The following is a 25,985-nucleotide window of genomic DNA, read 5'->3' as shown; positions in this document are numbered from 1 at the left end:
GCTACAGATACATTTTTAATTTAAAAACAATAGAACAGAAAGCTTAAGCCATTTGCTTACTTTTTAAAATATATTGGTGCTACAATGTGCATGAAAATGACTTCTTGAAGGTTTGTAAGGATGCTCATTCATTATAAAAGTTTTTAATTTTTTCTGTATTTCATATATGTGCAACAACATCAAAAAATTACGGTCTACTGTGAGAATAAAAATTTACGATTCCTAAAATGTGTTATTTATGTAGGGCCTCAAAAAAGTCATTGAGTTAGCTAATGCTAGCATGAACAGCATCCATGAATGAATTTGGATCATGTATAAGCAACCAAACAGCTTGCAAAATTGTGTGATGCACAGTAAAATTGTTTCCCAAAGGAGCTTAGAGCAAGAGCACAGCAGAAACATAAGCAGGACTAAGTTCACAACACATTCATAATAATGCTTCGTGACATTTTAGCATTATCTGCAGCTTACGGCTTTCTTGTCCATTGTTTCAGTAGTGAGAAGGAATTGATCCCTCAGAGAGACAAAGTAGTTTGCTCACCCATTTTCTTACTGGATGAGTTTGCAGAAGCACTAATCACCTGAAATGCACTAATAAAAACAAAGATGACTTCCCCTTCTGATGTACAAATATTTCCATTAAAAACACACTTTGCAAGGCACTTAGAAGAGGTTATGATCCTTGAGGAAGTGGTTATAAGCAGTGTAACATTTAGATTAATCCTTTGGTCGCCTTAACGTCTTTCAGTTTAGACTAGAAAACTACTACAAGAACAAAAAGGTCTCATTCCTTTTTTAAAACAGGAGGCTCTGACCTTTTTTAGTAGTTCTAAAGCAAACCTTTCTAACAAACCTTGAATGCTCTCATGTACCAGCTGCTTATATACTTAAATTAGAATAAAGACAGGTATACTGATTCAATAAACAGGTGACATTTAAACGCAATATTTTGTTATCTCTTATATTCCAATAAAATAGAATGTAATTTCTGCATTTATCTTGAAAAAGTATGCAAACAATTTTTTTTTAAAATTGTTTTCCAAACAATCTTTAAGGGCACTGTGTCACACTCTTTGGTTATGGTTGGCTACCAGCCATATAATATGAAATTGTCCTTTATTTGGCAGTTAAATATTGCATTTAGAATTAAACTAATTTGATTTGTCCTGTTTTTTTTTTTACATTTTAACACATCTCTGTCACACAAACACATCAACACTAAATCCTACAAAAATGGCCTAATAAATTGCATAAAGGAATAAAGCCAGCTAAATTTAAGCAGGACCTCCTTAGCTCTGTGGCTGCGGATGCCCAGAGAGGGACACAACTCACACTGCTCTGTCACCTGCATTTCAACCATTACCCCACAAATTCCTCAAAAGAAACCGCTTGAAAAACTACAGACATGATGAGGATGAGGAAATATTAGAAAAGATGTTAGCTAGTTTAGCGTTTTTTTTTAACCCTAGTCCATATCTTGTCCTGCAATAACACTCTTAGCTTAAAGTTCTGATTTTCAAAGTGCCCTTTAAAGGGTTAATTGACAGCCTTAAGTCTTCCTCTTTAGAGGACTATTGAACAACAGTCTTCTCAAGATCCACTCTACTGTAAGACAGGGGAGTCCTACTGTTTATTGCTTTAACATCAAGAAACACCATAAAAGTTAAAACATTACATTTTTCTTTCAGGATCAATGAAACATTTTTGAACTGAATGTGTCAAACCGAAAGATAAATATAGAGGAGGCATTATATCTAAATAAAAATAGTGAGTAGGAATGCAGAACAGCTAGATAATCTAAGCAGGGAACTGAGAAAACGGCGACTACAGATAAAAAAGGGAACTAAATTGGACACAGAAAAAACAGAGTAAATGAGAGATAATGGTTAGATTAACAGGGATGTCTAAACTAAAACCCACGGCGAGCAAAAGACAAGGAAGAACTAACACAGAGGAATGGATCAGTGGATGGATCAAAGACCTTAGCAATAATCAGTACTGTAGTTGAGGTGGGATGAGGGGGGATGGCATCCCCCTCATTAAAAAAATCTTAAAAATCACCCCCCCTTCTTAAATGACCATCCCCCATACCATCCCATGTGACATTTTATTACCAAATGTTTAAAATTTCTACTATGTATTAACAGTTATGGTAACACAATTGCCCTTTCAACATTCGGCGGGCTGTGGGTTTACGAGTAGCAAAATAAACAATCAAAGAACTGTCCTACCAGAACTTTCAAGATGATCCCAGTGGGAAATTTGTCCCTAACTATACTGTATAGGGAGAGTAGTGATAGCCATGCCAGTCCAGGTACTGACTGTAATTCCACTGTAAGGTGCCTTTGTCAAGGTCAATGACCGACGTACCTGACATGTAACAACCATACCATACATACTGCTTTAGGTGAATAGACAATATTAATAAGGCTATGTATTTTTAATTTCTTTTTTTTTTTACAACTAGACTATTGGCAATAATGATACAAAACCATGATAACCAAACCAACCAAAGTACATGATAGAACCAAATATGGGAACAGATCTGAACAGTAACACTGTTAGGCTACTGTATATGTTTCTTTGGAATATATGCCAATATTTAATTTTCAATGCATCTATGTTTTTTATCATATCATCAAGCACTACAAAGGCATTACAAACTTACACATTTTCTTGTTTTTACTGTATGTCAATTTTCACAAGTAAAAATGTTTACTCTGATCATGCAATTACTCTTTAGGAACTTCTCTTAAAATTTCTATCAATTGTTTCAAACATTTAATAGAAATGCAGAGCTATCCTGGGCCTGCCAACACTAATGTGTCCTCTGACTTGTTCTTGCCTTAAGGGCTTTTTCCTTTCCTAGGGAAGGAGCAAGGCAGGGAACAAAATGGTTTAATTGTACACAGTTAGAGTACCCCAGAGTAAGGAATAAGGATCCACTTCCACAGCTACACATTGGTCAGGAACTAGGTTAATCTAAATCAAATAAAAATATGCGTGCATGCACTAAAACTTAAGAAAACTAAACTTTTTCTTTTAAGTAGTTTACTGCGAGACATCCATTTAAAGTGTCAAACCATAAAAGATTTGTTGAGAGGATGTAAGGTACATTCATCAAAACACTTTAAAACACAATTTTATCTACAAACAGTGGCAAAAAACAGCATATGTTGGTTATGCACTTGTATATTTGAAAGAAAACATCAATATTAGATTAGATGTAGATAATGGATTGATGTATGCAAAAAATATTTTCAGATTTTTTATATTTAACCAATGATGCTTTCAGCAATAATACACTATTATTTGGAAGACTAACACAAGTACCAAGGCCTACCTTTTTCATGCACGAACTTAATCTTATCTGGCATTCTGTGAAATTAAATACTTTTTCTAGCCAACTCCTCACGCCCTCCTACCTGAGCAAGCAAATTAGCCAAATAGCGGCTGTGATGCAATCTATATTTGAGTGATTTTCCAGAAGTCTCTCTTATTTTGTGCTATGAGCCATTGTGATGCATTTGGGCATTAGCCTTTCTTTCAACATTTACAGTAATTGATGATAAGGGACAGTTGAGGACCAAGGCCCTCAGTTTTTTAAACCCTCGCTGTCAACTAACCTGTCTCTGCTCTTCTCTACGGGTAATGCATGCAGCTGATTTTTTGCTTTGTAGGCACATTGCAACTCTTCAAAATGCATTCTCCATCCTTGCATACCATACACCTCTTTCACTGACTCCCTCACTTCATATAGAGGGTTTTGGTTTTAACTGTTGTATGTTTAAAAAAAAAATTAAAAAATAGCACGGTATGCCTCCCTGTTTCTTATGTCCTTTGAGCCAGGTCGCATTTTTTAATTACACCCTTATGTCACTCTTGTCAAAGACTTTGGACAGGGTTAGAGATGGTGCAGATTATTTTGTACATCTGAAACATGGGCAGATTCCGATTACAGCAAATTGTAGCTCCTAGCTCCTGTTCCCAGCTATTCCTTCATCTTTTGTGAGAATGATAAGGACACTATCAGGGGTAGGAAAGGAATGCCAGACTATTGTACTGAATCCGGACAGCCTTTAGCCCACCAGTAGTTGACAGAAATTCCAACACATTTTTTTTGTCAAAGTGGGACTACAGCTTCCAAAACAAAGAACAAAAACCAAGTTAAACAAATGCAGCGAATGGCTGAAGTGCTCCATTATAAGATTCAAACCATACAAATGTGCATATATTTGCATGGGTTATACATAGAAGACTTGGAAAAATAAAGTATAATTGATGATGAAAGAATTATTATTACAAGTTGTTAGACTTTGTGAAGTGGGCTGTACCTATATGTCATGTCATGCAAATGATTATGGGAAAACCTATTGTTCCTAAAGTTAAGACAGGAATGTTGGGAGCCAGATTTTTGGATATGTTTGTTAGCCACATTAATTTAATCATTTTATAAGAAAGCAAAAGAATCCGGAAATATCTGTAATTTAATTTACATTTAAATGAATTGCTGTCAAATATAAAATTATGTAAAACATTTTCTAAATATCCATTTGAAATTGCTTAACAAAACATTCAAGTGCTTTTCTACATTGTACACAATGTGTTGCACTAAATAAATGATGATACAAATGATAGCTTTTTTTTTCTATTATAGTTTTGAGATATTTGCCTTTCAGTAAAGAATTTATGTACCAAATTTTTTAAATTCTGTGAAGATCCCCAGCATGTTTTGAAAGGTGAAGGCCCTCATTGGGTATTAATGTGATAATATATACTGGTCTAATCTATATGAGGTGTTTTTACATTTGCTCTACCTGTCACACTCTCTTTCTACAAATTTTTCAACAACAGAGGCATCTACTGTATGAATAGCGGAATGTTTACACTTAATAAAAGCAATTTGATATGATTCCATTTTCTTACAAAAAATTAAACTGGTGATCAATCGACCTAAAAAAAATCTGTCTTTATACTATAGGTGCTCACTTGGGACCTGGGCTATCTGCATACCAATGATAAAGCGTACAACAGAGGTTTAAATAGCAGAACACACGTGAAATAGAGTAATAGTAATCATAGAAGATAGAGAAAGATTGAGACTTAAATACGGGAGATATCATGTCTCATACGGAAACCATTGGGTATAAAGAAAAGAACACAGAGTGGCTGGTGGAGCATTTCAGTAGGGGAAAAAAGTTGAAAAATGGAAACTAGACACACTAAATGGAAAGAGAAGATAAAAATATCCAAAGATAAGGAATAACATAAACATATAGACATATAGATAACAAAATGCTGTCAACAGGAAACATAAGATAACCAAAAATGAAATGACTGCAGATCACGTGTTGCGATAGGATCCACACATCCAACCTTTAAAAGCAGATTGAAGACACCCAGTCAGTCCATGAACAAAATATATAAATACATAAATAGATAAATACATAAATAAATAAAACAGCTTTCGACTGGTGGTGGGGAGAAACCTTGAGGAAGCTTATTCAGATGTCAACTCGGAGGACAAAGAAGCCAACAGGATGAACAACTTTAGAGCCTTCAGTTGAGTGCAGGAAGTTAGCCAGATATTGGCAGGACAGTCTCCAAACAGGTCTAAATAAGAGAAGACAGACTCTTGAAGTAAACAAGGACTGGGCTCTGGTGCTCTGAGTTGACATGTAGGCTTTCTCGACCACACAGGAGTCAGAGCTTACTTGGAGATAGAGTTAGAGCTGGAGGTTAAAATGGTGCTTTCAATAAACCAGGTCAAGTTTACAAACAAGGAAGCAATTCACAACCACGTCCTTGTGTCGACATGTGCATCAGAAATATATTTAAACAGAGACTGAAGTCCACTGGAAATAAAAACAGCAGAAGAAGGTGACCAAGAAACAAACAAACAGACCATTCAATGCAAACCTTAATGATTCTACAGCGACAAAAGTTTTTACTGTTAAAATTATTCAGCATCTAGTAATGTGGTTGCAATCTCTTGCAGGGTGGCGCTCCTCATGTGCATACCGTAGCAAGCCCTTCCGCCTGCATTTAGTGCTAGGCAAGCTCTCGTTTGGATTAATAAAAAGGTGGTGCAACTGTTTTTGCTCAGCCAAAATATTATACTCTGGCACCCAAAGCCACACCAAAGAGTTTGGATTGTCCAACAAAAGCAAACAATGGAACCATTAGATTGTGCCTAAGCAGAAACAGCCCAACCAAATGGTAAGAGGTGTCGGATACCTCTTACCATTGTGCAACGCAGGTGTTTTCAAGGTTGAGTTAACGATCATCTCTGGAAGAGTATTGCAAAAGGCCACTTTCAGGAGGAGCGGTTTCCTTAAGCCCAAGAAAAGAGATTGCATATCCACCAAGTCCTTCTAAGAGACACATACTTTTCTCTGCCACTGAAAATATAAAAACATCTCTGGGCCTCTTGTTGGGCTGAATAATTTGGTTATGTTTGTGGTTTGAAAAGGAGACTGAAACTGAGAACTGAAAACATACAAAACAAAAGTAAAACACACTGGAACTAGGGAGACAGCGATCGGTAGAAAAATGTAAGAAACCTAATGCAAAAACAAAAATCATTAAACGTAGTGAGACACCAGTAATACTAAAAAAATTTAAATGATAACAAATAAGAACCAAAACAGAAGTACTTATGAATGATCACTACACACTGCAAAAAATGTGATCTAAATAAGTCATTTTTACTTCAAATAAGTGCTTTTTGTCTTCAATTGAGTAGAAGAAAGTGAGACACTTTGCTAATGGAACAAGACAATTGTTGGGATCCTCAGGCTTGCCCACCAGAGGGCGCCGAGGATCCTCTTCTGCTCTCTTTGTCTTTCCCTTAGGGCTGGAGTCACTGTCAAGGTTCTGGAGATTACCCTCTGCCTCCAGCTGAGTGCGCCGTGGGTCCTCCTGAGCTGAACCTCCCACACACCTGTGGCTGATCTACTAATCAGGAGGACCACAGTATATAAGCTGACTTCAGACCTTGATTCCACGCCGCAGTGTTGATCTTAGTTGGTTAGCTTCCTGAACCTTCTGCTATTAACTGAGTCTTGGTTGTTCCTAGGTCGAGACCAGATTCTAATATCTTCCTTATCTCTGCCTCACAGGAATCCTGTCCCTCGTGAAAGCTCTGGATGAGCTTAACCTCCTGTTTCTTCGTGAAAGCTCTGGATGAGCTTAACCTCCTGTTTCTTTGTGAAAGCTCTGGATGAGCTTAACCTCCTGTCTTCTCGTGAAAGCTCTGGATGAGCTTAACCTCCTGTCTTCTCGTGAAAGCTCTGGATGAGCTTAACCTCCTGTCTCAAGGTGAAGTTTAGGGAGAGCACCCTCACTGGAACCCTGTCTCTGACCCGCAGCTCTGGGAGAGCTGTGTCACAGGAAACCAGTCTCAAGCCAGAAGCTCTTGGGAAGCCAAACCTGCTAAACTGCCCTGGTGAGCCAACCCACAGATCCCTACGTGGATGAAACCAGAAGACTTCTTCGAGGAGTTTCCCCAGAGGTTTCCGTGTGGATTATCCCCTGTTGTTCTCTGTGTTGAGTTGGAAGCTCAGATCCAACTTAGCCTTGCTAAGCTCACAGCTAGAAGCTTAGCCCCTCATGATCTCAGAGTACCAGCCATCCTCCGTTCCCCGCACATACCCCAGTGAACCAGCCCCCGGACTGAACTGTTCCTGCATATTTACTACGTGCTTGTGTTACAATAAACTCTTTGGACTTTTTACCAACGTTCTCCGTGTGTGTTCTGCATCTTGGGCTTTACTCTCTTAGACCCCATCATGACAACAATTTACATTTAAAATGCATTGTCTTGTCTCAAGTGTATATTATCTAATTATCTTTTTTTAAGACTAAATATACTTATTCCATTGGTAAATCATTTTATTTACCCGCTCAAATATATAAAATGTTGACTTAAATGTTGACTTATTTCTATATTGTCTTTGCAGTGCAAAGCCATCTCAATAAGTGTCTATTATTGCCCCATCACAAGATGCCATAAGAATTGTACCACACTCACATACGCACACACATAAACCCATACTGCTGTCAGTTCATGAGCCATATGGCCACATATAACACCAGCTGTGGATAAAGAAGTAGTAGATTAAATGTGTGTCGTAGAGAGCATATAAACATGTCTGCAAGTTTATATGCTGTTTCAGCAAGGGGTTGAGAAAAAATCATCATTGTTGTTTTTTTTATGACTGGGAATACAGAACCCATGTACCATAAACATTTTAGGCTAAACCATTGTCAATATATGGTGTACTTACCAAGATAAGGATATTCTGGTCCTGACATTAGTGTAAGTAAAGAAAGAGTATCTGCAACATTAAAATCTCTGTCATCCTAGAGTACGTGGCAGTTTTAAAGTCTTACGTTTTATTAGTATAAGACATAGAAGTAAGCTGTAGTAAGAGTAGACAGCATGACTTACGAACAAAAACTTTGCTAAAAAAAATTAAGAATTTTTTTCCTATGCAGGATTCCTACACCTTTAATCTGCTTATTCAAATAGGGGTCAACATGATAAGGAAGCTGCTCTAATGTCCAGATAATGTGTCACCTAGAATAAAACATGTTCCCCCATTTGTTTCCAAGAATATGTAATTCCTCAAACCTTTTTTTAAGACTTCATTTGTTGTCAAATTTTGAAGCTATCCCTGAAATAAGTCAGTAAACAAAACTATGTAATCAAATTGCAACTGAACCAAAGTATGTTTCCTCTTTTTTTGTGGCAAAAAATATAAACTTACCGGTAATAAAAGAACATCTGAAGAATATGTAGTTCTTTTAGAATGCCTACTACCTGTAATGCATAAGCAGACAGTAGAGAGTAGTGATGGGTGCCATTTAAATAAGAACTTGGTTTTGTCTTTTTCTGTAAGGGCACTAATATAGACGCAAAGGTAGTAATGTAGACGCATAAAATTGTATGAAGAAGAACACTACTGTTACTTTTTGCCTCATAATGGTAAGGTAACTCTGGAGATGAATTAGCAGAGGTAGCTAATCAAGACATAACCCACAAGTCTTGGAGCTTTTGATGCAGCAAAAAGTTTAAAAAGTTCAGAATCAATTATTTCTTCTTTCAATTACCATTTATGCAGTACTATTTGTTGGTCTATCACATAAAAGCGATAACTTGGAACCCATGACTTTATGGTTGAAATAGCAAAATGTGAAAACAGAACAGTAAAAATATAAGAATACTTATAATAATTTTATCAAGTTATTCAATTGAAAGGATTCTACCTTGACACAATTTGTAATTCAAATATTTTCATCCTGTGCTCTGAGTAAAATAAAGGTATTGTGATGGCCTTGCCATCTATTCACCTTGACATCTCCATTGTGTCCTTGGTGAGATAGACTATCCAGTAGACCAAGTTAAAGGCGCCAAACGAAAGGGGAAAGAGGATGCGAGAGTATTTGTCAATGATGCTGGTGCCTGTCAGAACATTGTTGGCCGGTACTGCTGAGCCTTGCTGTAGAAAAGCTTGGGCATTCACAGGAGGGTTTGGGAACGTTTTTGCAGGGCGCTCAAAAACTGGTGCAGAGTTCATCCTCTTCTTCAATACACTACTGGCATCCACCTTTAAGAGAAAAAAAACAGAAACAAGACTTGTAAGAAGAAATTTGCCACAAAGATGCATTGTTATGCGTTTATAATTACTCATCCTGTTTTACTAAGATTTACCGATCATAAATATACCTACTGTAAGTCTTTACAAATATAACCTCTTTCCAAGGGGCATGTATCTCATGATATTTCACTCAATTCAGATTGAAAAACAACTAATGGATTACATATGCTTTTATGTGCTAAGCATTTATATACAGTAAATGAAAGTGTCTTCTAACTTTAAGAATAAATGGAGTTTAGAAAATGTTGTCCGGCAATATTTTCCCTGTTAGTAAGAATCTAATCTTTTAGAAGCTAAAAAAGAGCAAACAATTGAAATCAAAATTACATCCAGTGAACAGAGACAACATTTTACTTTGGTTGGGTGTTTATAGTTCCCACTGGTGGAAACTAACAAATATCTTAACAATAAAACACTCATCACACTGGCACAGGATTATTCTGGACCTAAATATGTTTTACCTCATATTTTCACATTACATAATGCTCTCATTGTAAGTCAGATACAGTATGAAAAGAGGAAATATAGCTGGTAACACCAGCAGCAAAAGCTAAGCTCCTTGCAGCAAACCAAGAGTCTAGAAAAAAAACCAAGTCTGTGTGAAGCACATAAATGTCACTTTGTGATGTTTCTGGGTGATCGCAGTAAATCAAACAGTCTTTTAAATAATTAAAAAGCTGATGCATACTGATGCAATAAACAGTTCTAGGGGCAGATAAAGAAAAGATTAATCTAAATTATGAAATAAATGAAACTCAGTTTCTTACTGAGTTCAAATACTGCTAAACTTTAATGTAAATTTCCCCATTTCAGAGCTAAAATGAACTTGTTATAGTTCTGCTGGATTTGTCTTAATATTTTATTCTTCTGTTTGAGCTCAGAACTTCAGTGTGTCTCAAAAAATGTTTCCTAGAAGAGGCTGGAGGACATGGAGTATTTGAAAACATGACTGTGACAATAGCTGTAAAAATGAAAGAATATATTTTCTGTCTTTTCTCTGCAATCTACACTTCTTGTAATTAGTCAACTGCAGGTTTGTTTTCTACTGTACACTCATGTTATTTACAAGGGTAGTTTCTTCTCATTATAGTCATAGAGCAAACAATTAAAATAAAAACAAAGATTGATTAAAATCCTAGTGCTCATCTAATCATGATTTCCTTATTTAACTATGGCTTAGGGACTGTTTATATCATGCGTCGGACCAAAAATACATAATGTTAAGTCAAACTAACCATACTGTACACATGCTCACCCAGCAGGAGCATATCCTGCAAAGGCAACAACTTGATGAAATTAGCTGGTAATATTGAAAACTTTTAACAAATCTGACTCGATTTTCTGATTGAATCGTCTCTGTAAAAAGCCTTAAAGTCATGTTTTCTGAACTGATGCTATTTAAATAAACGGAAATGAATTAAAGCAAAGTGCTACATTAACATGTTTTTTTAAAAGCAGCTCCACTGTATATGTATGAAATGTCTCCATGGTGCTGCAAATGTTGCAAGAAATGAGCGATAAGTAAAATCTTGCAATGTTTGAGCTTTGTCGTTCATTAAATCAGTTTTTCTTTTCTAATTCATAATTCCCTAAATGTTAGACTTTTTTTCATAGCTGGAAGACCAAATAACATTGAACTGATGTTCAGAAAGAATAAAAATTAGAAAAAAAAAAAACTCTTCCAGATTAATGGGTAATGAGAAGGTATTTCTCTTGATCTTGACATACAGTAATGCCCTCAAACTTATAATTTATTTAAATCTAAAAATTAGAACACGTATATATACATTATTCAAATTACCTGTGTACATTGTACGACGTTAAGTGTACATGGAACTGATTCAAACAAGGATATTTAAATAAAGAAAAAACCCTCATTTAAGAGGGTCCATCCAATTAGTGTTAAAAGGTAAGGACATTTAGGCCAAAGTGGAGGTGCATCAACGGTCACCATGATAAGTGTTCTCCGCTAGCGCTGATAGTAACTAAGGAAGAGGACAATGGTATAAGACTACTATATGGTATAGAAACTATAGGAAGATGCTCCGATAGTTTGTCTAGAGTACGTACCTTTTGATATTCCTACCCTCCACATAGAAACAATGCCTCTCATTTTACTTCGTGTGACAGGATTCATAAGCACAGCCCCGCTTTCAGAGTTTAACAAATATGCGTTACTCTGTGATGTGTACTGTGCAAGACACATAATGCATCCACCCTCATATTTGGGGCGTTTTATAAAGGAGAGTTTTAGCTGTCCACTACATTTGGTTAACTTTTGTTTTTCCTAGTTCTTTTCCAAAAGGCTGTAGTCCTAATTTGAGCATCATCCATGTGCATGTTGTGTAACAACATCTGTAAGGCTGAAGACCATATTGAGTACAGGAGGACAGTTACTTTTCTGGCCATGATAATGTTTTACTCACCCTATGAAAGGTGAAGGAAGAGGAGCCAGGAACAGAAGCTACAATTTGCACAAGGTGGATAGAGAGTGAGTCTTGCCAATTACTAATTAGTTTGTTAAGGCTATTGTTCCCAGATTTCTAAAACCTTTGGCAAAAGTCACAATTAGAATCTCAGTCAGTGGCAGCAGAGCACAAAGTTAACCTCTAGAACAATCTAAAAGCAGTAAAGAGAAGCCATCTGTCCGAGCCAAGGTCTAGAACCTGATGAAAATAGCATTTGCATGAATCTAACTTCAGACATTTAATTATGCACAAGCAGCGCTGGATAATATTGATAAATGTTTAATTCAATTAAATTCAATTAAATTCAGTTTATTTATATAGCGCCAAATTCACAACACATGTCATCTCAAGGCACTTTACAGTTCAACCAGATCATACAGTCAAATTGATACAAAGTGGCACTAATCACTGTGTAAGAGCATTATTTGTAATATGAGCCATTTCTAAAGCTGTACTGATTTAAAGACAACAAGCAAAAAAAAAAAAAAAAATACAATAACTATAGGTCTAACGCTTTTGCCTCATGACTGCTAGGCTTCCTTTATTCCTGGTGGATTTTTCTTTTGTTTCTTTTCTAAATCATGAATAGTCTTCCCACCTACATATTTGGTGAAAGCAGTCATTTTCCATGATGCATCCCTCCTACTCTATCTTTTCCTACTCTCTCTGTGTGATTCTATAACACAGAGATGCACACACCAACACATACCCACAACCCACTCTAACCCATCTCTCCATCTTGTTTCATAAAAAAGGATTGGGCACGCTTTCTAAGTCCCCACCCCTCTTTATTGTGGTCACTGCCCTCCTTCCTCTGAGCTTGCAGTGATCTGCTTAATCTATGGCCCTTACATAATCTGCAGCAGCATCGTTTGCAGAGCAACCCCCTGTCTGCTCATGTCACTCTTTGTGGTTATCACATAGTTACAGAGAAAAAAAATATATGAGAAAGTGGGAGCACTAAACTGTGTGGATGTGTGCGTGGAGGGAGGGCAAACATAGTTTAATCTAAATTGCACACATTAATGTATATCTGTCTGAATATCTGTTGTGCGTGCAGATCAGAGCAAAAAGCCAGAATAAAATGGGAATTATGACACTTCCATTAACAATAGAAGTTGGAGAGGGGGAGTTGAAATTTTGGAAATGTGCCTGTAGGCACAGAAAAATAGGTTAAAAGAAACCAAATACACAGCTTTAAGAGATCAATCACTTAGGTAAAAACATATAACAGAAAAGCTGTGTTCGGCATGTGTGTTAATCTAATATAGAAGAAAGTAGAAAAGCTAGACCAATTCCATTGGGAAATTTTAACCACATCTGAGACTAGAAATAAAACCTATATACATAAACATAGAACCAACAAGGTTTATAAAGGGACCATGGCCCGTAAGATATTTATTGAAAAATATACTGGAAACAGTGTGAAAGTTTTTTTTTTTTTTATGTGATTGAAATGAAAGGTTTTTGCACATTTATAGACTGAACATTCAAATATGAGGATGTCCTCCTGGAAAATATATTACTTGAGTGACTGTGATTAATGATCATCTGATTTATAAGCTAAAGGTGCACCAATCATCTTTTGTTTCCATCAAATTGATACAGAAAGTATCAGCTGGGTGTTAAGAAATAAAATCAGACAAAGCTAAAAATGTGTAAGACATTTGAAAGGTGTGAAAAGTAAACACTGTAAGAAAGGAGAAACACTTCTTTAAGGGTATGCTCATTCAAGCTAAAGGAACATAGCCTTAGATGAGAGAATTCATAAGGACAGAAATCAGTAGGTAACAGGAAGATTAGTTTATGTTCTGTTTTATACTATTTACTAGTGTAACACTCTCAAGGGACATACAGTATAGGATTAGAAGAAGTTAACAGTCTTGGAAATCTTATCATTAAGAGTCTTCTTAATAATGCCACTGTGCTAACCATGCTTAGCTCTAATTAAGTTAAACTCCTATATAAGGTGTGTTAGATAGATAACTGTGTTAGCCCTGTTGTGACCTCGTATTGTATAAAATAAGTAAAAAAAATCCTGTTTAGCTGTCAATCTGTGTTACATCGACTGTTCTCTCATTCATTATGTGACACCATCTTTTTTCCTAACATTAACACATGGATCATGACACTATAGGATTCATTTATAGGATTCATTTACAGTTACAATAAATAACTTAAAAAATTAACAACTTAGCATAAAGAGTTTAATTTGGCCTTTGTCTTTTGGACTATTATGAATTAAGTTGAAATAATCTGGTAAAAAAAAAACAAAAAATAAACTAGGATTTGGCACATTACTTTTCATTGAAAAAAAAAGAAAAAAAAATAGCTAGTAAACATGCATATTTTCACAGGTCGGCAATGTCTCCAAAACTTTAGGCAACTTGTACTGTGACATACAGAAATTGTTTTATTAGCAACTTCAAGTTAAGAGGATCTAATGGGACATAAAAAGAAAAAAAAATAATAAATAAATCTCGGATTTTGTCCGAGAGCTGCAGCACTTTTTCAGCTTGAGATTACATTTAGCAATCCAGATAGCTGGAAACAGTCATAGAATTAGAGCCAATATGCATTTTTTCTGAAGCAAATAGGACTAACTGATGTATAACTAAAACTTCAGAATATAAACAAAAAAAAAACATAACTAAAGCAAACTAACAGCTGTATCTTTACTATTTAATGCTGTCCATTAAAAATATCAGATATATTTGCAATCACAAAGCATCTGGCACCAGCAATCATGATGAAAGCAATTATACTGTGACCACATGCCTCCAAAATCTGTTCTGCATGCTCAAAATTAGAAATAATTTTTGTATTGCACTGCAGTTCCCTTATGTGACATTTAGAGATTTAGACACAATAGTAGTCATAGACAAATATAGTAGACGTGCTTTGCTAATGACGCCAAAACTAGGTACTCTATACAGTAAAGAGTTTTGAATTGTTCAGTATGACAATACAATTAAATGGTTTTTATCAAGGTAAAATGTGTGGCAAAATTAATAGGATCATCCAACCAACTCCAGAAAATACAGTTTTACACAGCTTCCACTTAATGACATAGTGCCAGGTGGTTAAGTGGGGTAGGCACATCGAAAGAGCGGACCATTTACCACAAAACTCTGACAGCCACTTGGCCTTTAGAAGGAACAAACCAATCTTATCCATCAAAACATACACAACAGTCCTTTAAACATCACAAGTAAGCTTAGGTTCTGCCTGGACACAAACACAGGAAATCTGGGAGTTTACATGAAGCAACTGTTCACCAAAATACAGCAACGATAAAACTCCTAAAAGCCAGTTCCATAACCAGTGTTGAATTTGTATACGTTAAGTACAAAAGGACAACAAAAAATCCAACATAGCTGTTATTAATACATAAACACCTGAGGAGAGCAAACACTCTTACTAAAAAATATATTGCTGGCAACCTGCCAATAAATATTTGTATACTGTACCAAGAAATACAGCAAATGTGTAAAACAAAACCCTGGTAAGCACATCTTCTAAAGCACATTTTAGTGCTATTTGCCATGAGACTCTGTAAATAATAAAGAGTAGATTGGGTTTAATGTTTTGTTAGTCTGGAGTAGATGAAATGCTAAACTATATTTACTTTTTCCTACTAAACAAAAAGTTGTCTACTATAAAACAGAGAAGGGAAACTTGAATGGGTTTGAACAAAGGGAGACATATCTAGACCACACTTTAACTGGTCTTGGTCATTCTACGGTGCATTTGAATCTTTTGGACCTAGCTATTATTATTTGAGCAAATTAATACTCTCAGGAGAAATATTCTGTCATAAATGCTACCTTAACACAGCAGCCTGAAGTGCACCAAATCCAATTTTTTGGACACATGCGGCCTGCAGCTGACCTTTTCATGACAGTTTGACCTGTGTGACCTGTGTCTGAACGGCCAGGCCGCATTCATCCAACATGAACGTTATAAATACTCTACAAAGGTCACTAATCAGCACCTTGCTACGCAGAAACTGGGAGAAAAACAACCATGGCACATGATAATGCAGAGAACAGTCATTATTTTGAAAACTCTCTTAAAAAGATTGTATTGTTGAAGCACTGGCTGAGGTCTATAAAAGAAACGAAGGACTGCAAGATCCGCTCCAGCACTAACATCCATATTTACTTCCGTAAACATGCTCGCTTGTGACATCATTGCATCCTCTACTGCGCATGCTGGATACTTAAGTTGTGTGAATGCAGTTCACACAGGACATCAAATACATGTCGGAAAAGTATCGGATTTCAGACAAATAATCTCAATTGAGCATTAAGGCCTGAAGTGTGAACATCGCCAAAGATGCCCTTGAGTATAAAGTTTAATATCCTCTTCAGTTTGCAGTCAAGTTTTCCAGTCTTGCTAATGACACAATTTTTTTTGCCTCAGATGCGTTGAATCAAAGTCACATTTAAAGGTTGGAAAACACCAGACACCGGACACAAATTAAAGATCCCTGTGCTATCCCATTACTATGTCAGTTAGTATATCTATGTATAATGCTACTGCAATACATTTATTTTGAGGGATTTTACCAAATTTCCTCTTCTAACAAGCACATTTTAGCTTATAACTGACAAAATGTTTCCTTTCTCTATTTTCTGTCATAGTGGGCTTAATCATTTATATGCACATTTTACAACAGTTCCACTATTCTGGGTAACCAATACCTTTTAGATGGGCCTCTGCTTTACCACACCTGAGTCCATTAATCAGGTCATTAGCAGGACTTTGGGGAACTTGGCTGCATGTTGAAGAGGAACAGTAATTTAACAATTTCATTCTGGTGTGGAGGCAAAGACGCACCTAAAGTATGAAGGACACCAGACCTCAAGGGCCGGAAATGAGGAACCTTATTTAGGCCGTGTTGCAATACTACCGATTTTCTTCATTTTTCGCTACTTCATTTTCTATGTTCTAGAGGCTTATAAAAGTCCAAAATGAGGAACATTCTGAAAACTCAGCAAGTACAAATAAAAGCCACTGTATTTTGTAGAATCTCCTTTCTGTTTTACAAGTAGGAAAAAAAAAATAGAAGCATTCACATCAGGGGAGATTAATGAAGACAGGTACAGGCATGTAATGAGGCCAAGGAAAATAATTTTTTTTAGAGAACCATCTGTTCTGATAATCATTTGGAAAAGCTACTCTGCAGTTTAGATGGTCTGTACATATATATATCCATAATTAAAAAATGTACATACAGGTGCTGGTCATAAAATTAGAATATCATGAAAAAGTAGATTGATTTCAGTAATTCCATTTAAAAAGTGAAACTTGTATATTATATTCATACATTACATACAAACTCATATATTTCAGATGTTTATTTTGTTTAATTTTGATGATTACAAATGACAACAAATGAAAATCTCAAATTCATCATATCAGAAAATTAGAATATTACTGAAGACCAATAAAAACAAAGGATTTATAGAAATGTTGGCCAACTGAAAACTATGAACATGAAAAGTATGAGCATGTACAGCACTCAGTATTTAGTTGGGCCTCCTTTGGCCTGTATTACTGCAGCAATGCGGCGTGGCATGGAGTCGATCAGTCTGTGGCACTGCTCAGGTGTTATGATAGCCCAGGTTGCTCTAATAGTGGCTTTTAGCTCTTCTGAATTGTTGGGTCTGGTGTATTGCATCTTCTTCTTCACAATACCCCATAGATTTTCTATGGGGTTAAGGTCAGGAGAGTTTGCTGGCCAATTAAGAACAGGGATACCATGGTCCTTCAACCAGGTACTGGTAGCTTTGGCACTGTGTGCAGGTGCCAAGTCCTGTTGGAAAATGAAATCTGCATCTCCAAAAAGTTGGTCAGCTGCAGGAAGCATGAAGTGCTCTAAAACTTCCTGGTATGTGGCTGCGTTGACCCTGGACCTCAGAAAACACAATGGACCAACACCAGCAGATGACATGGCACCCCAAACCATCACTGACTGTGGAAACTTTACACTGGACTTCAAGCAACGTGGATGAAGTGCCTCTCTTCTTTTCCTCCAGACTCTGGGACCTTGATTTCCAAAGGAAATGCAAAATTTACTTTCATCAGAGAACATGACTTTGGACCACTCACCAGCAGTCCAGTCCTGTTTCTCTTTAGCCCAGGCAAGACGCTTCTGACGCTGTCTGTGGTTCAAGAGTGGCTTGACACAAGGAATGCGACAGCAGAAACCCATGTCTTTCATACGTCTGTGTGTGGTGGTTCTTGAAGCACTCACTCCAGCTGCAGTCCACTCTTTGTGAATCTCCCCCACATTTTTGAATGGGTTTTGTTTCACAATCCTCTCCAGGGTGCGGTTATCTCTCTTGCTTGTACACTTTTTTCGACCACATCTTTTCCTTCCCTTCGCCTCTCTATTAATGTGCTTGGACACTGAGCTCTGTGAACAGCCAGCCTCTTTAGCGATGACCTTTTGTGTCTTGCCCTCCTTGTGCAAGGTGTCGATGGTCGTCTTTTGGACAACTGTCAAGTCAGCAGTCTTCCCCATGATTGTGTAGCCTATAGAACTAGACTGAAAGACCATTTAAAGGCTTTTGCAGGTGGTTTGAGTTAATTAGCTGATTAGAGTGTGGCACCAGGGGCCATCAATTTTGAACCTTTTCACAATATTCTAATTTTCTGATATGATGAATTTGAGATTTTCATTTGTTGTCATTTGTAATCATCAAAATTAAACAAAATAAACATCTGAAATATATGAGTTTGTATGTAATGTATGAATATAATATACAAGTTTCACTTTTTAAATGGAATTACTGAAATCAATCTACTTTTTCATGATATTCTAATTTTATGACCAGCACCTGTAACTGTAAACAACTTTAAAGGATTATTCAATGAAAATTTTTTTTGCTAATATTTGAACCAAAGGCTTGATAAAAAAAAATGCAAAAAACAAATTATATTGTGGTTTTCAGCAGAAGGCAGGAGATCCTCCCTATATGGTACTACACTTTCAGAAGTGGCTCACATGTGGTAAGGACGATATTTACACATAATACTGGATCTACAATAATGTAAATACAAGGTGAAAAAAAAATGCACCTGACTTACTGATGAAATGTCTCCCTCATTCCCTGTGCTTCCTGCTGGAGCCACAGCTGCAGCTGCAGCCTCTTGAGCTGCTGCCTTAATGGCTGCTGCCTTCCTCAGCTCTCTGTTTGCCTGGAGTGTTGAAAAGTAGTTGACAGCCGCAAACTCAATGAGGGCAGAGAAGACAAATGCAAAGCAAACAGCTATGAACCAATCCATTGCTGTGGCATAGGAGACTTTTGGGAGGGAGTGTCGTGCACTGATACTTAAAGTTGTCATGGTCAGGACAGTGGTGATACCTGAAAAAAAGATAAAAAGAAGTTAAAAACTGCTGTGCATTTAATAAAAATACCTGGCATGCATCAAACTTCAACAGCATTTTCAATAAAGCATTTTAGTTTATTGCATTTTGGTTGGGATAGAGGTGTAAAGAAAAACGTTTACATGAAAGGGATCTAAAAATGACTTTTTTGTTAAGATGCAATAGCTTTAAAGGGGGAGAGGGAGAGATGATTTGAAACCTTCTTAATATAGACAGAAACAGTTTTGTGTAATATATGTGTATTTTACTATGTTCCCAACATGATCCAAAAGAGTAGGAAGTGTAAAGCTGCTTCTTTTCTTGCTATTTGACTACAACTGCATCTAATTTTATATATTTGAATGACCAACTGAGTGAAAGCAAAGCAATACCATTATAATTTTTTGCAAATGTAACATTTTTGCACTAAAAAATTAGATTAATCCATTTAATTGGTGCAAATCTCTGACATACTATTTGTTTTTTTTACTCACAAAAACACATTTCTTTTCATGACATATGGGGACATTTCAGTGACTAGCATTCATCTCATATGTTCTAACCCAGACCCTTACCCTAACCTTAACTTTTAGCAACATATACCTTATCCCAGGCCAGCTGACAGCTTTGCTAGGGCCCAGAAAAACACAATCTTTTTGGAGGGGGCCTCTACACCTACCACCTACCTTTTCTGAAAAAAATCCTCCTGCCTGTATTTCTAATGGTCAGAGTCAATTTTGCCCCCCACACTCGTCCTGTGCCTGGCACTAATGACCCCTAGTCATGAAGGTATCTAGCTTAACTTGCTTAATCTAGATAACAAAGTCTAATGTTATTTACCTCCATAGTCACACAGGGTAGTGGTACTGGTGCTATTCAACAGCATAATTTAAGGAGCTGCACCCCCACCTACCATCCTGCCTTTGCACACTCACCCACATATACTTTCGTAGCTTGAATTAATGCAGTTCAATAAAGTTTGACAAGTAAGAATATATGCTAGAGCTCTGAAACAAAATAATACATCTGAGTTTGATTTAACAATTTAGTGTTATAACCAACTTTCACACTAATAGCCATATAGTAAAACACAGATAGGTTCTAATACATTTTTATTGATCCAGTTAACACTCTGGCAGAATGAGGGATATTGTTCTTTTACCAACAGTTGTTTAAAAATGCCTTCTCAAAAAGGGCTCAATGTAAGATAAATAATGCCTGGTCAGATGAAGAAAAGAAATAAGAGTGAATAAAATCTATAAAATTAGGGCACTATAACCAGCAATGGTAAATGTGCTGTTAATGGTTGTTAACAACAATTTAGTGATATGTACAAAGAGTTTTCTGCTGCCAACTGGTGAAGGCAAGAATGTTATAAATCAGATGAATATATATATATATATATATATATATATATATATATATATATATATATATATATATATATATATATATATATATATATATATATATATATATATATATATATATATATATATATATATATATATATATATATATATACATATATATATATATCAGAGTATAGAAATTATAGCCTCCTTTTTTTTCTTAAAGGCTGAGGAACATTAGGATGAGGTAATTTATTTTAAAATTATATGTTCATTTTGTATTCAAATCTAGTCTTTTATTATTTACCCAGTCTTGTGGCAGAACTCTACCACTGAATGGGTTTTCTTTAATCTATGTGGTCCCTCTGTGAGAATTTGAGCTCCTGTCCCTTTGGTTTTCCCAATGTTCCTGCTGAGCTGGATTCAATAATGAAATATATTTTGTGGTGGACAGGCAGCTTTGTCCCTGCTTAGATTAACATGGCAAACTGACACAGTATAGAGACAAAAATAAATGGACTGGAAAGAATTTTGATGTAATGCAAATAATGAAATAGCCTTTCCAAATTCCTGACTGTAATTTCCTCAATCTTTGTCACTGTCACATCATTTCCCGTCACTGTAAATCTTTAATTATTAAATTAAATAAATAAGTTTCCCATTTTATAAAAGAAGTTAATAAATAAGCAGAAAATATTTAAGTTTATTTTTAAGTTAAAAGCCCCTTGAATAGAGGTAATACACGCTGTTTGCAAATTTCTCAGTGAGAAAATCTACGGCTTCATTACAGTTACAATATTTCGGCAAATACCCCCTCAAATCTGATTTGTCACCCTGGCAAGTGTAGTAGTAGCAGAAAGAAAAAATGTCTACTAGATACTAATGTGTCTTCTGGTTCTGATCTCCTACTAAATTTAAGTCAAATGTTTTAACTATGTTTTAACGGATCTCAGCAGCTTTTCAAAATATTTTGGTTTATTTTTGTAAGGTATAACATAATTTGCAATAAAAGATGGTGATAGTATTGCTGCATTAACCCATAAAATGTTAAAGACAGTTTTTATTCTAAGCTGGAAATCCTGCAATATATTGCATTGCCAAATTAAAAGCATTTGTATTGCGACTCTGTAAATCCCATGCATATATTTCTTAGAAAATACCTTTTTCTTTTCTATCTACTGATGTGTTGCTCATTTTATCTATTTAGCAATCATATCCCTATAGCATATTTAAGTAATCTGATACTTGTATATATTTTTTAAAGTATTTTTTTAAGTATCTTTTAAGTATTAAATTAAAACCTTAGTATCCTGGTATTGGTAGCTTCCCTACTTGGGGTTAAATGACCCTTCCAAAAATAAAATTGTGGTATTTTTTCCACCAATGTTGCGATTTTATTCAGATTAACCACAAGCATGTATATTATTTTCCGGACTATAGCCGTGCCCACTACTTTTGTAGAAAAAAATGTAAACACCGGACTATAAGGCGCCGATATCTACTGAACTGTCTCCCATCAAACCTATTGATGGAGCTCCATATATAGCCCCTGGTGGATGAAGAAGAATGCTAGCTCCCACAAGCTTCTTCTGAAAGATGGGGCTTCTTAAGCTCTTTATTTCAGCTCTGCAGGAGTTGAGCCCAGTCTCTTCATTGTTTTGGCAGCTTTAATGAGGCAAATAAATGTAAAAATGTGTGAATTTGGGAAACTTGTTCTTCTTCTTGTGCTTAATGAAAATTAGCACAACTTTGACTTCCTCTCTGGCGGTTAGGAAAAATCCACAGAAAAGCCATGTCCCCTTTAAGCCGCATGGTTCAAAGCGTGGGGAAAAAGTAGTGGCTTATAACCCTGAAAATACGGTAGATGTGAGTTTCACTGCTTTCATGACCTTGATGGCTTTCTTGTCCAGAGGTCATCGTCATATGACTTTGCTGTTACTGGAGTGTGGAAAGTGTGTTTACTTGCATGCATGGATCTATCATTAGCTGCAACTTTCTCTTCCCTTTTGTGTGGTGACAAACTCACGTTAATTCCCGATGCCTAAAGGGCTGGAGTTAGAAGGTCAATATCTTACTTCTGCTAAACGTAATGATTAAAATTTAGTTCTTCTGCAATGGGAAAATTGGATTTGGTTAAATTGCTATTATTTGCAAGGGCAATTAATTTCTCACCCCTGTGCCCTACCATAGAGCTTCCTTTTCTTTGCATACGGGATGAATATTTATAAACTTAAAAGTAAAAAATAAAAAAAGAGAAAATAAATTGAATGGCAATGTTTATTTAGAGGTACTTTTTGTGGATAGTTTTAAATAGTTGTCCATGGGATTCTGTGCAAAAATGAACAAAAAAATGTGTGCTATATACTGTTATATACAGAACAATGTGATGTTCAGATAAAGGATTTAGACCATGGTCAAAACATTTTCTATCGTCTTGTTTAGGTTCAAACCTGGTTGTATTAAATTAAAGATGCTGACAAAGTAAACCCCTTTTAGGGGCCCATTAGTAAAGTATATATCTAAATTATTTCATCAAGCTAAAGCAAACAGGGAAAAAAAAGGGTCATTGAACATTTCTGCCCACATTTTAACCAAATGTGTACTTTGGTTGTGCACATTTCATTAAAAGCGTTAGGAACCATGGAGGAGTTTAATGCACCTCATAATGTTTTTAAAAGCATTCTCTATAAGCTTAAACAGTGAGAGCTTACAACTATTGAATACAGCCTCCTCTACCAGTCAAGCATTGGTGAATGTCTCTATCACAGCAAAGGGGGACATGAGAGGAAAGGCTGACAGGGTGGGAGGGAAAGGCAACAGAATAGGAGCAAAACAGTGTGGGATGGGTAAGAAATAAAAAGACAGGATAGAAATAAAACGCTTGGGGCATTTATGTGCTTTTACAGGGAAAAAGTAAGATACAAATTAGGCCACACTCAATTAAGCCTGTAAAACCTGGGCTCGGGGGACTCTCAGCTTCTGCTGAGGTTGTTGACAATCCAGCACAAGGCATCATGACTTAATGTACACTCTCTTCTCCCATGCTGTACTCATTCTCCTTTTTTATCTTCCCTTTAATGTGCCATCCAAAATATGAATGCAACTAGAAAATGTTTTTTTTTAAGGTATTTTACATACAAAATGCACTGTGCAAAAATACGACAGAACTTTTAGAGTGCACAAAAAGAAACAGAACATTTTGATAAACATTCTTTAATATTTCTATAATTGTTTGGAAAAGACCCTGAACTTCTGAAACATCCACATTCTAAACAGAGTCCATCCTTATTGGTTTATTTTGTGACCCATGGCCTGTAAAATAAGGGAAACTCATGGAACAACATTTTTAAATATAAAATTGTTTTTTTTGTTGTTTTTTTTTGTTGTTAATGTTGTTGTTTTGTTGCCACAACAGTTGGAACTCAACAATGTGCACCAACTATTGAAGAATCACAAATATAACGAAAGCTTATTCTAGTTTGTAGGATTCCATTGACTGTTGAACCTAAGCTTTAGGAAGAGCAGTGTGGCATTTTTCCTGATATTGGAAACAATGCAACACATATTTACCAATACAGCATTAGTGAAGAGCCCAGGGAAATGTCCATATCCACTCTAAATGTGGTTTTTCAAATCTAAAGAAGGGTTAAGACAATAACTGCTGAGATAGTAACTGAAGTACAATGCAACTTGTTTGCTGTTAAAGTCCCCATAATACATGCAAAGTTTAAACAATAAAATAAGATAAATTAGAAAAGCTGTCTGCCTTCACACCAGTGCAGGTTGGACTCCGCCAGTCTTGCAGCTTTTCATAGGTTACACTTTAGAGCTTCATGGGAAGGATTTAGTTCAAGAGGCATATTTATTTTGGGAAGCTATGTGTCTCATCCCTGCATTTTTCAGGGGTGGGTTTTTTAACATACACTGAAGTACTTTACACAACTAATTTTAGGCAGAAGAACAATGATAGAAAAGGGAATTAGATTTGTCCTTTAACAACTTATGCTGAAAACTACTTACAATGACAAGACCAAAACAAAACAAACCTTATCTTGAATCCTCCTGTTTTGCTAGTTTAGTTGTATCTCATAAAAAAATGAACATATCTTATATGGAACAGTGGGAGACCAATAAACAGCAGGGGGAATGATAACAATGAGTTGTCACAGACTGAATTCCTGCACGGGGTCTAAACTCCATCCCTGATACTAATAACTTGATCTATTCTCTAAAGCAAAGTGCAGGGTTGTTGATGCATTGACTCACTTCTGAGGAAGAGGAAAGAGCTCTGAGCTGTAAGAGTCAGCAGTATAATTTTACTCAGCTGCAGCTTGTAGAATTTCCCAGAAGTGAAATTGCATTTGCAAATGATACCTCTTCCCATGTACTTTCAAAAATTCTCTCTTCTTCATTGTCTCTTTTCATGCCTGTTACTTGTGTCAGTGCATCCCTGTCTTTGTTTAGTGAGTCTCACCCTCTCTGCTCCCAAGGCTGAAACTGGGTGGTAACTGTAGCGTAATGTAATGCGAGGATGTGGAACCTGTAAGTGCTCGGAGGAGAGCCAAGTAAACATCCTTATCCTCTCGGCCCTGGAATCACCAGTTCCAAAACACATAATTATTCCTGAGTAATTAAGCTGCACCACAGTGAAGGTAGAATTGGGAAAATAAAGCTAAGTTCCAACAAAATATCACTGTCTCTGTTGATCTCTAGTAGGGAACAGTTCTTTAAAAAAAAACAGGGAAATATTAATTCAAAATGCATAAGATTAAAATACATACTGTATGCTTTGTTAGAGTGCTGTAATTGAAATGTGTGTTTTATTGAAACAGGTTCTATAGTATATGTATATATTCTTCACTATAGCTTACTTAAAGCACATAATGTTATAAATGACAATTAACTTGTGAATACATCAGACTTATTTTATTTGTTAACAGTTAAAATTGTTTTAATAAAACTGTGAGATACACATACTGTAGCTATTGGGATGGGGGTTTGCAAACCTGAATACAAATGAGAGTGAGATCAGCACCTAAAATGGCATTTTAAACAGCATTTCTTCAAGCAAACCTTTTTCCCATATTTTAACCAGGCCTGATCCATGAATCTAAGGAAGAACCTT

At 36.0% G+C, this 25,985-nt stretch overlaps 1 protein-coding gene across 2 annotated transcripts in view; it reads right to left on the bottom strand.

The window, feature by feature from the left end:
* gabra6b (gamma-aminobutyric acid type A receptor subunit alpha6b) overlaps positions 1 to 25,985 on the bottom strand; it is a 49,026-nt gene that overhangs the window by 9,523 nt on the left and 13,518 nt on the right. Inside the window, exons 8-9 of one of the 2 annotated variants that reach the window (XM_038302198.1) lie at positions 19,220 to 19,506; positions 9,355 to 9,611 (exon numbers count right to left, since the gene is read on the bottom strand). In XM_038302198.1, the coding sequence (XP_038158126.1) occupies positions 9,355 to 9,611; positions 19,220 to 19,506 (544 nt within the window). The remainder of the gene's footprint in view (positions 1 to 9,354; positions 9,612 to 19,219; positions 19,507 to 25,985) is intronic. The other variant, XM_038302200.1, reaches the window with a different exon arrangement.

This window comes from Cyprinodon tularosa, unplaced genomic scaffold (assembly GCF_016077235.1).
Source record: "Cyprinodon tularosa strain WSP-4 unplaced genomic scaffold, ASM1607723v1 ctg484, whole genome shotgun sequence".
NCBI classification, from domain to species: Eukaryota; Metazoa; Chordata; class Actinopteri; order Cyprinodontiformes; family Cyprinodontidae; genus Cyprinodon; species Cyprinodon tularosa.
This window is presented reverse-complemented; position numbering and strand designations above follow the sequence as displayed.